General features: G+C 45.3%; 1 protein-coding gene across 1 annotated transcript in view; it reads right to left on the bottom strand.

The window, feature by feature from the left end:
* Nucleotides 1–12,493, bottom strand: part of EXT2 (exostosin glycosyltransferase 2) — a 140,007-nt gene that overhangs the window by 36,895 nt on the left and 90,619 nt on the right. Inside the window, exons 9-10 of the mRNA XM_082684033.1 lie at nucleotides 9,642–9,831; nucleotides 650–816 (exon numbers count right to left, since the gene is read on the bottom strand). Coding sequence (XP_082540159.1) covers nucleotides 650–816; nucleotides 9,642–9,831 — 357 coding nt within the window. The remainder of the gene's footprint in view (nucleotides 1–649; nucleotides 817–9,641; nucleotides 9,832–12,493) is intronic.

Raw genomic sequence — 12,493 nt, 5'->3', positions numbered from 1 at the left:
GCAGGCCTCTGCCCGCGCCACCATGCGTCTCCCCGCATCCTCCCTGACATGGAGCTCATCAATTGCAACCGCTTTTCACCAGGCCTCGGCTCTGGCACTTTCCCCTGGGGAGACCTTTACTGGTCTCCATACTTAACCCCTGAACCCAGCCTAATCCATCAGCCGCACAGAATGAACGGTGAGAGAAAATGTTTCTCCCCAAAGACAGGCCGCCAGCCTCTCCACTTAAGCCTCGGAAAGCAGCCGTCCACAGGGTCTGCTTTCTGCGTGTCACATCGCCAGCCCGTGGGCTCACTGATGTTTTATCGCTGCCGCGCCCAGCTGCCCCAGGCCGGGACGCGCTCCTCAAGGGGACATCATTAAGTGCTCATCTGTCACGAGCTAGAGATGCTCTTTTGAAAACATGCCCGGACTCTCCTTGGGAGCCCCCCACCATGGCTGGAGGGCACGGGTGTCATCCCGGAAAAGGGTTCCCCCAAAGTTTTAAGGGACAGCTTCAGAGCGCGCACTCCTGCCCCGCTTTTAGACTCTGCTGGGCTTGCGGGATTATGACCTTAGAGACTGAAGCAGAACACTCCGGGTCAGGAAGGACCGGCGACACTGGGCGAGCAGCAGCGGCTGTGAGCATGGACGGCTGAAGCGTCCCTACCTCATAGCCGAACTGCAGCTCGTCCGACGTGAGCATGATGATGTCGTCGTCGATGGCCAGGACCGCCTCCGTCTCGATTTCATCATAGGGGAAGAAGCGGTTACTCAGCTTGTTTTCGGCTGTCCTCACGACTTTCAGCGGGACCCGGATCTTGGGCCAGAGAGAATCTGGGGCAGGAAAGACAGGCATGGGTGACTCTTCTGTGAGGAGACGAAGGGGTAAAAGCACCATAACACGAGACGGAACTTACTTCTGCAGCTGCCATCAAACCTCCATGTACAACCGTCAGAGGGCGAGTCCTCACAAAAGCACGGTTACAAAAACCTGAAGTATTTCTGTCCTCTCCAGGTCCTTGCAACACTTCTAATTCTCAATACTGTCTTAACCAGAGGTACGAATGGCTTCAACTCACAACTGAGAGACGGAGAAGCCAAAAGGACTCGCCCAATATCACAACAACGAGGGATGGAGTCTGCACTATCCCAGTGTCAGGCCCATGGTGTCGTGTCAGAACTTGGCCACCTCCCCAAACTACCTACAGTGAGGGACACCAGAGCTCAAGGCATGCCTCCACCCTGCTGGCAGATACAAAGCACATACGTGTTCTAGATGTCTGCCCGTGTGCCCCCTCCACCATGCAATTGCCAACAGACACCAAGCTGCTCAAATCCACCCTGCGAAAATGGTTTCCCTGAACGACGTAGGTTTCTTGACGTTATCCCCTGGACAGCCCCTTCCCTCTGATCCACTGGGTTTGGTTTCTCATCCTGAACAATTTACAGAGTAAATATCAAGTTTCTAGGTCTAATTATGTGGGATTTTCTGGTATACTGAAGAAACACCAACCCATGACTTGCCTTACATTTTTTTCCCATTCTACTTTGAAATGATTGAAGCGATTCAACCACAGGTTCCTTATTTTAAAATGTTGCATTTAGCATAGCATGAAATTAGTACCTCTTTGGTGCACTACCCTGTCCATAGGCCTAAGGGCTCTTTACAGAGGGTCCTTTGTTCTTCACACAACATTTGTCAAATGACAAAAGGAAAGCTAGGTATCAGACTGCTTCCAAAAAGCCCATCGTGTAATTGTGGAAAGATCTAGCATGTGTGAGTCTTGAAGCCCCAAATGCCTGTGGCTGTTCCAAGGTCACCAAACTGAAGACAAGGATGGCGACGGGGGGTCAGAAGGGAAAAGGCTGTCTGCACTGCCCGCAGATGAAATACCTTCCTTCTGCATATTGTACAGTGTGTCCATGGGACACGTTGTGGGGACACCAGCAGGGTCCTGGAAGAAGCCTGTGTAAGACAGGCCCTGTAATTAGGGAAGAAATTCAGTCTTAAATAAGCACAGAGCCTAAAAAAAGCAGTCAACTCCAAAAGAAGCATGTTTGGGAAAAAGAACGGAACTGAACACCAAAGAAATGATCCTAGGGGCCTTTGCCTCTTAATCAATAACAGTAGTTAATTATAGTTTCATCCCTGGCCCAGAAGCACATAATCAGTAAAGAGATTTGGAATAAATGGATGGGAACACACTTGAGAGAGTGAAGACCTGCATCCCACTTTACCTGTAGGGTGTCAGCAAGTCCTTCTCACTGTCTTCTAAAAATAAGTGGGGGAGGGAAGACACCTTTACTAAGCAATAATATATGCCACACACTTCACAGATGCAATGTTATCCAATCCTCCCGAAAACCCCCGCAGCAGAAATTATTTACAAAGCAGCAGTTACAAGGCTCAGAGAGATTAAGTAATTTGGCAGGGGTTACAGAGCTACTAAGTGATAAGGTAAGTGATTGAATCTAAGTCTGTGTAGCATCAAAGACCAAACAGAACACGTACCATCTACTGCAGTATGAAAACCTCATGCTTCTCGAGATCTGGGATAAAATAATGAAACTCAATGTGTGTTCTCCAACAATCATCCTTATGCTTGTTGGCTTCCTGCTCCCTCTTCCAGATAAATTAAACCCTTGCCATAAATCTACTGTCCAAATCCTTATGAAACATGACTTTTAATATCTAAAATAGCTCTATCTACTAGACCACCAGTTCTCAAAATTTTGGTGTCAAGATTTCTATATTCTCTTAAAAATTGTTGAGAATTATGGAGGGGATGTATTGCATGGAGCACTGGGTGTGGTGCATAAACAATGAATTTTGGAACACTGAAAAAAATTAAATTAAATTTTAAAAAATTGTTAAGAACCCCAAAGAAGTTTTCTGTCACACACACACACACACACACACACACACACACACACACAAAATTAGTATAAGAGATTAAAACTGAGGAAATTTTAAAACAGAAGAATACACAAGTGCACATCCCACTAGCCATTTATCCCATGTCATGCAGCCTCAGAAAAACTCCTCTGCCCCCTTGCAAAAGAATAAAGAACGGGAAATGGAAGTGACTTGGTATTACTATGAAAATAATTTCAACCTCATACATCCCCTGAAAGGCTCTCATGGATGTCCAGGGGTCCCTAGACCACACTCTGAAAGGCTCTGTGTTCCGATTTGGGGATGGTAAGATGGGGAAAGTTCAAACAAGTTGAAAAGGAGTTTGGGAGGAATTCCAAGGACAGTACAGGTACTTGGATCCAGGATTTCCACAGAATGTTTAAGGAGACTAACGGTGCCAGTTGTCCATGCACTGCCTCCCCGCGTCAACGTCACCCTTCACTGCCTGGTTTCTCATGCTGGAACTAGATCCTGTAAACACTTCCCCTCTGCCCACCAGCTTGATGTTAGGCTCTGTCAGTAGAGGGTTCTGGAGGGACACTTTGGAAGGAAGGGGGCTTTTCTTCCTGGTTTGGGCACGCCTCTTTAACTTGTTGCTCCTTCTGTACTTGACCAGAAGATAAGCATGCAGGGGCACTTCCCTCCAGCAAGCTAAGTGGCATTCCTGGGGACATCTCTGCGACAGGTTCTACAGACACCTCCAAGAGCAACTCGGCTGGTTGCTGGTTCCCAGGGAGCTTCACCAAAGCCCGCCATTTCCCAGCAAGTTCAAGAACATACCCAGTGGTTTCCCATTGAATTTCATGGGTACTGAAGGGGTCGGGAAGTTTCTTGTTTGCCAGACTTGGCCTGTGGCACCTCAGCAAACAGTAGGCTACAGTCACATGCTATCAAAGTCGGAGTCTCAGAGCTAGCCGGGGAAGGGACTCTCCCAAATTTGTTTCCTACTTTCTTTACAGTTTTTACCTCTAGTCACCAATTATCTGTTACTAGTTCATCATTCTTTATATTAAACTTCTCCTATTCAAGTTACTGTGTGGTTTCTCTCTCTTACCTGGGCCTTGACTAATACACAGGATATCAGGAGGGCTATCAGATGAAAGGGGAACTATTCTCTCCAACCTCTAAAGTTAGAACCATGACCAACGGCTGGGTGAAAGTTATAGGGCAACCAACTTAGATTTCAAATTGGTAAGAATCTTCTGATGGGGGGTGCCTGGCCGGCTCGGTCAGAGAAGCATGCGACTCTTGATCTCAGAGTCATGAGTTCGAGCCCCACACTGGGTTTAGAGATAAAATAAATGAAGTGGGGTAACTGGGTGGCTCAGTTTCTTGAGTGACTGACTCTTGATTGTGGCTCCGGTCATGATTTCAGGGTTCCAGGATCAAGCACAGGCTCCATGCTCAGTGCAGAGTCTGCTTGAGGATTCTCTCTCTCTCTCCCTCCCCCTGCCCCTCAACCCTGCTTGCGCACACATTCTCTTTCTCTCTCAAATAAATAAACCTTTGAAAATAAATAAATACATTTAAAAAAGAAACTTCTGATGGAAAAACTGAGATAAAATGAAATGATGAACTGCCTTGAGCAATATAATCTGTGTTTTTACTTGAAATGTACTATTAGGTACTATTAGGTCAGATTTCTACTTGACATCAAATGAGACCAAACAAGATGCCTCTGAGGTCCAGGATTTCGTGAGGCAGTCATCTATCAGAAAGAACAGTCTTCGGGAAGACCTCTGCATCTCAGGTGTAGCCCTTACCAGCCACGGTGTCTTGAACAAGTCTGTCACTTTCAACCTATTCCTTCCACTATAAAGACAGAATAATGACTCTGCCCTCCCACGGCTGACTGTGAGGATGAACAGGAATGCCCCAAGCCGCACAGTGCCTGGCACACAGGAGACATCCACTCATTGTTAGCCCAGCCTTCCTCTGAACGTTTGTGTCTATCTACAGAATCAAAGGACTTCTTCCGAGCCTTCAGCTTAAGGGTGGCCAAGTGGGCCATGTAGACCTGGCATATTACTCTGGTAATCCAGTGGCATGCCCTCAGTCTGCACCTTCTGTATCCACTTTTAGATCACTAGGACCCCTACAATAACCCTCCAGAACACACACAATGGAGCGCACAAATGAGACAAAAAGTACACGGAACGTAGCCCGTGCTAATCTCACAAAGTAACAAACAGCTCCTCCTTTTGCAATACGTACAGAAAACAGGCTGGCTGCCTTGGTTAAGAATGAATCACTACCCTGGATGAGATTTGGACTTTCACTTGGCGCGTGGGTACAGCATGCTCTGCCCACAGACGGCTTTCCACAACTGTCCCCTAGCTATCTGAAGAATTACTCGAGACAATATCCACAGAGAACTAACCTGCCCTTGCCCTGTAAAGTCTTTCATGGACAAGTTTGAGGGAATGATGAAGGTCAAAGAGGATGATGTGGGGCGAAGATGGACATGGGACTGCCCGTCCCTGTTCTGAGTCAGGCCCCGGTAGCCAAAAGTCAGCCGGCGCAGAAGCCGTCTCCACCTCCACGGCCAGCTGTCTAGGCACTGTCGTCAGCACAACACAGGCCTCTAAAGAGAACTCCCAGTTTTTTGTTTTCACATTTTCAAATAAAATGGGCCTCCAAGAAAGGGAACTACCATTCTCTCGGGCTTCCGCATGCCTTCTGTGGAGGGAAGAAATAAAAAAATATGCATTATAATTACTCTCTGCCTTCAAGTGGGTAATTCTGATATGGGATGTTGAATGTTTCAAAAGTTAGGACAGAAGCATGAGAAAAATATGGGTGAGAAAAAAAAGAACATTCCCCCCCTCTTCCATTAGTATTTTCAAAAGAACAGATTTACTGTCCCATCTCTCTTTGAGCCTCGGACAAGGACCTAGTTCTTCTACATAAGCCTGAATCAGAGAACAGACAAAGTGTGATGATTTTCTTACCGTTGAGTGGTAATCTAAGTGGGTACAGTGGGCCTTAGTGCAAGGGACACGAGCTTCGGATCCATAGAGACCTGTGCTCATTTCTGGCTCTACACTTGCAGTTTTCCAATTCAGGCAAATCACACAACTAATCTGAGTTTCATTTTTGGAAAACGGGAATAAGAACAGCGTCCTTGCAGGTTTGCCAGAAGGACGAGATAATACTCAGCACAACTCCTGTTCGTGGGATTTAAAAGCTGTTTAATGCACGCCTATAAAAACAGCGTATCATTTTCATCTTCATAAATGGGCTCTTTTAAGTCTTATGGACGTCACTTCTCTCCTGACAGCCTGTAGAGGTGTAGACAGGAGGGTTGAAGAAGGACACAGTTCATACCTAGAGACCTTCGGGCTCTAATTCCATTGCTGAGGCCAAACGGGTCTCTTTTTTCCTTGCTCCTTCTAAATTCTAAGTGAAACTCTAAATTCTAAATGAGTTCAAAGAAAGACAGTGCAGCCTTGTACCTTATGTCTCATCCTGTGAATCTGTGGCGGGCAAAATAAAACTGTCACCTTCCATCCACACAAAGCAGTCTAAAAAACAGGGTTTTTTTTAAACACATTGCTGAATTTATGAAAAACAAACAGCTGAGCCAGGTGACCTGATAACTTCACAGTCAGGAACTTCAGTCTAGCTCGAAGGAGAAAAAGAACTCCTTGTGTTCAGGATTTTTTTAAAAATGTGTATTGATTAACGGTTTTCTCCATGCTGGACGCCAAGAAAGATGCGAGCAAAGAGAATTTCTCCTCCAACTTGGCAAGGGTACTATACAATGATGAGGACGACTGAAGATGACCCCACGCCCAACCTGACAATCTCTGTCACAAATACAACCACAGACCAATGAAATAAATGGTCAGATTCCCTCTCCACCAACCTCAAGCTCACTTCAGGAATGCTCGGGCTGCTTGGTGTAGAGCGGGTGCACGTGATCGTAATTCCCCCGCAGTCCCTGAATTCGGCTCAAAAGCAAGGTGGCTGTGGCTTCTACTTCTCTGTTGCCTCCTCTGGCCATCGTGACTCACTCGGCCCGTCCCCTCCTGCCTGCTAACAACTCTGAAAGTCATAATCTGAAGCCGGGGAGCTCCTGAGGTCAATTCAAATTTAACACTGAAATCAGCTAAAACAGAAGGCTGAGTTAAACCTATCTGAAACGTACAATGTAATCGCTTCCTTCACAGGGAGGCCAGGGGCCAAGTCAAACAACCTCTATATCCATCAAGTTTGGAAATTGAAGAGTTGGGGAGGAGGAAGGCAGTGGCTTGCCTTTTTTTTTCTGTCAGAGCTCAAAACCAATGTGACGAAAGCTCACTGGAAATTTCTATTGCCTACTCTAAGTATTTACTTAAAGTTCAAACCCAGCAATTTAGACTTAAATGTAACAACAACAAAAAAAAAGTATTTGGTTGGAGAGTAAAAAAAAAAAAAAGTTGGTGGGGGTGGGGGTGTGTGTGTGATTTCTGCCTGCATTAACCCTCCCAGCAGCAGACATGTTCACCACAATATTTATTTTAGTAAATGTACAGAAAGTGAAAAACATCACTTTTGCCTCTAGTATTTCAAAGCCTTGGACTTACTTTTTAAAAAATATATACACTACTAATGCCATACATACAGATTCTGATGGCTTTGCTGGCACGGAGGCCAGAGCTGACAGCCCCATTTACCAACTGAACAAACACCCCACTGAAGATTAAACATGGTTCGTGCTCTCCCCAAACAACCACCCCGCCAGAGCCCAAGCGGAGACCTAAAAACCACTGCTGGAAAAAAAAATCTGGTTCAGTCTCTAAACGTGTCAAAACTGGGGCCTCATCACTTGAGGGCTCACTTTCCTCCCTAGAGCCAAAAATATTTCAAAAATAAACTAAGCTCCTGGTCATAAAATTAACCGCTACATCTTAGCAGGGTCTACCAAAAATTAAAACTGAACACCCAGCTCCAAAACCGAGGTTTGCACTCGTGCTTCCTGTCACCCCCATGTCAGCACTTGGACCAAGAAGGCAAAAAATGATTCCTCCCTTCTTAGCTGTCCCCAATGATACCTGCCCAAAAGAAGGGACTTGAATTCACAATAAACCATTCACCTGAAGCCCAAAGTGGCCAGCCAGGGTTCGTAAGGCAGGAGAGGGCCCTTCTGCACGTGGCTCTGCCAATCTGGGCGGGTGGGCTGCTGATGGGCTCCCTCGGAAAGCGGGCGGACTCCGTGTGCAGGACTGGACGCACCAGTGGGAATGCAGCTCGAAGCAGTGGCCTATTCCAGATCCCAGGAGGGCCACACAGCCTTCCTTCTCAAAATGCGACTCATCCTTTTTAAGCCAGAGACCAACGAGCAGCACCAAGCTGTCCGATCCACTTCCCTCTGGGCAAGACATGGGCCATGGCCCTCTCTGTGCCCCGCCCCCAGCACAGCTCCTGTTTATCTCTGCCTTTCCTTTCCTTCCTGTCCACTTCGTCCTTCTCCCCTGCTCCTTTTTTCCTTCTACCCCTTTCTTTCTCCTTTTTAAAGAGTCAAATAAATAAAACAAACAAACAAAAATCCAGGAAACTAGATGTTGGAGAGAAACAAACTTGGCATGAAAAGATAGTTAATGAGAAAAAGCACTGCTCTCTGGAGTGTAAAACAGGGCCTTCACTTAAAGTAGCTATTTTGTTTACTTAAATGATGGCTCCCTGAATAGAGAGAAAGTGTATGATTCTCTCAAGAGAACAAAATCCCACTAAGGAAGATTTCTTAAATGTCTCAAGAGGAACTAAAGAATTTTCTTGGGGCAAATTCTGATTTGCCTAACAGACAGCAAATGTTCTTCTTGCAGCCTAAACTAGAGATCTACTACTGGTAGTTTCCAAAGTAGACTATCCCGACTTCAGCATTACCAATTAAAAGGGAATAGCCATAAAAAGTGCAGATACTACTGTCAGGCAATAAACTAGACCTTATCGGTGATAGTGGTGCACATTACAAACTTCAAACTCATTCCTTGCTCTAATCCATCAGAAACTTCCTGGCTTTAATAGGCTATAAAGGGCAGGAGCTTTGAAGTCCCTGGGATTAGGATCAGTAATAGACAGACTGAATGAGAAACTAAATGCAGGTGGAACATACTCTATGTGTCCTGAACGAAAAACAAATCCAATTAATCAAACAGTCCTCAGCCCCAGCTGCCGGCACCAGCCAGCAGCGCACAGGGGTGGCCAGTCAAGGGACAAAGCGATTAAGGATGGACCAATGGGAACCTGAGTGAGCGCTCTCTTTAAGGAACTGATTCCAAGCCTGAAGAGGGCATGCTCTGCTGACATTCCCAATGGAAAGTGAAGCCGTCCTTTTTTTTTTTTTTCTTCCTGAAGCAAAGTGCAGTATCAGAGCCCAGATAAGGAAGGAGAAAACTAATGCCTTTTAAACTGAGTTTTCATGTAAACAGTCAGCTGAGATGGCTGAGAGAAGCTGAGCTCTGTTTTCCCAAGGCTGCTGGCCTTTGATCCAGCTGATTCCTAAGCTCTCAAACACTTGTGGCTACAGCGCATGCCATGGGCTTGGGGTTAAATGGGCCACCCCAGAACAAGAATGAGATGACTGAGAAAACTGGGGTCATGCTGCCTCAGAAATGGCATTGTTGTTGACAAAGCAGGACAACTCATTTAAACCTAAGGACGCAAATAATTTGGCCATCCAAAACCCAATCCAGCTGAGAGCTGTGCTAACACCCAGACCAAGCCTTTCCTGAACAGACCATTTTCCCACTCTTCTTACCTTCTGGGGGATTTTTATTCTGGTTATTCCAGACGACCAGCAGCTTGGATAGACTGGGCACCTTGGACACCTCGGTGATGACCCGGAAGAGGCTCTCCACTCGGTCATACGTGAGGACGATGGCAGTGAAACCTTGCGACTGTGGCGGGATCAGCGGGAGGAAGAGTGGGTTGCTCACGCTGCTCCACTTCTGCAAGACAACAGGTTCATGTGGGTCAGCGAAGGATCTAGTCACCATGGGGTGGATCTCTTTTGCAATGTTGTCCATAAACCAGGATGTGGGAGATTTAGTGACTTTAACATGACCAACCCAAGAGCTAAAGCAACTATTCAGTCTTCTTTTCCCCAAAACTTGTATTGACTCTCTTTAATTAACTTGAGCTATGAAGTCACCCAAGTAGGAGCAGAGAATTTTTGTAGCTGAGAAGAGATATCTAGTTAAACACAGCAGATTAAACTCATACATTGAGCTCCATTCTCTCCTGAAGCCAACTCAAGGGACAGTAGATACAAAGTACAAATGGACAATGACAGTGAAATGAGAGAAAAGACACAACAAGGATGAGCAGTATCGACGGGCTTCAGAAAGACTAGGAGGGACCAGAGAAGTGGTAACAGAGCAGGAGAACGAGGGCAAAAGCTAAGTAGCCACACAGAGGTGCCAACAAAGGAACCAAGTCCAAACCGTTGAACTCCACAAAGGCTCAGAAATCAGCTCAGCAGGAACCTGGCGTAAGAGGAGGGGCAGGGTTGAAAACAGGAAGGCTGGTTAAAAACATGTATAAGGAGCAGAGAGACCCAGATCCACAAACCTCTGCTTCACGCAGCCACTCAGCCAGAAAACTCCTCTTGCTGCCCACCCCTACAGGAGGGGGGAGGCCTATTCTCTGAGGAACTGAAGCTCTGGGCATGGAAACATGGCCACAGCAGAGAGGAAAACGGCAGTCAAAGTCTATCTTGGGAACGATGACCCACCTGCCCTCCTTCCCCTCAAAGTCCCCAAACACGGGCAGCCATCGGCCTAGATTCCCCCTCCACCATTGGACAGTGACACCCTAAGCACAGGAGGCTTGTCCTTGCACCCAGAGCTGCCTTCCAGTCGGGTTTTCAGTGCTTTGCTGGTAGTTATAAACAGATCCTAGAATCACAGTCGTCTCAAGAACATCTTCAGCATAATGACAGAAACCAAACAAACAAATAGAAAAAGAGGAACTCAGAGGATACAAGAGACAACAGAAGACGCAGAAGGAAATTAAAACAACATCAATGACAAATTATATTCTTAGGAAGAAAATTTTATCCATGAAATAAGAATAAACTGCTATTTTTATTTTAAAAGATCTATCAAAGAACAGGAAAGAACTCTTGGACATTAAAAATAGGATAGCTTAACTTTTTTTTTTTTTTAAAGCAGGATTAAAAGAAAAAGGTAATCTATTCTAGTCTTATGAACAAAAGGCAAAGATGAAAAACAGCTCAGAGAAGATGAGAAAATCCAGGAGGTCCAACATCCACCTAATAGGAAGTTCCTGAAAAAGAAAACAGAATACAGAAGAAACAAGACCATCAGAGAAATTAAATAAATTATTGGGACAAAAGATAGAAATGATGTGAATTTTCAGATTGGAAGGGCCCAATAGGTAATTAGCACATTGAGTCTGGAAGAAAAAAAAAAAGACAAAAAGCAAAACAACAGAAAATCTATCAAAGCACATCATTTCTGACACTGTGAATAAAGAGCATGAATATACAAAATGCCTAAATCTAGGTGACGAGTTCTAGGTGTGAGTCCACTGTACATTCTTGCAACTTCTCTGTAAGTTCAAAATTTTCTCAAAATCAGGTTTAAAAAGTAATGAAGGAAATTCAATTTCTTTGCTTATCATTAAAACATTAAGTACATTTCAATGCGGTGATACAAGCAAAAATGTTTTTGTACTGATAATAAGATTAAAACATTTTCATGTTTTTTTAAAAGATTTTATTTACTTATTTGACAGACAGAGATCACAAGTGGGCAGAGAGAGAGAGGGAAGAAGCAGGCTCCCTGCTGAGCAGAGAGAGCCCGATGCGGAGCTAGATCCCAGGACCCTGAGATCATGACCTGAGCCGAAGGCAGAGGCTTTAACCCACTGAGCCACCCAGGCGCCCCAACATTTTTATATTTTTAAACAGCTTTTTTGAGATATAATTAAATGTTTTTGGTATATTATGTAAGTCTTTAAAAACTGTGGTAAAATAATGTGAAACTTGCATTTTAGCCATTTTTAAGTATATAGTTCAGTGGTGTGAATTACCTTCACATTTATACGTTATTATGTGAAAAGCCCGGGACCAAACTTCATCTCTGCTAGAAGGTGGCTGGACACGAAACATCCTACTGTTATTCTGGCCGCTTAGTCTCCCGTCCTCTGGGATTCCCAAGGTCCCCCATCAGCCTCACCCTTATCACTGATGGACACCCATCACCACATAGAGGACAACAGCTGTTTGCCAGATGTAACAGTGTGGGACAGGAAATGTACACAAACACATGGAATACACATGGGATGGGAACTCAAAGAGACTGAATGGGATTCCAGGAGTCCTAATGTAATCAGGATATTAAAGCCAAAATGTCCACAACAGGCCATAATTAGATTTCACAGCCGTGAGACACAATAAGAAAGGCTGACTTTGTTTCCATGACCTCACGCTTTGACTTTAAGCTGCAGGGTCAGGAACGTACCTAGATTTTAGCACTGGTACCCTAGCATCTCACCACATTGGTAGGACCCCCTTTTAGTTATCTACGCCACAGCTTATTTCTCATACCTTCCTGACCTTTACGGAGACGAAGTCAGTAAGCAGCC

The sequence above is a fragment of the Mustela nivalis genome (assembly GCF_964662115.1).
Source record: "Mustela nivalis genome assembly, chromosome: 9".
NCBI lineage: Eukaryota > Metazoa > Chordata > Mammalia > Carnivora > Mustelidae > Mustela > Mustela nivalis.
This window is presented reverse-complemented; position numbering and strand designations above follow the sequence as displayed.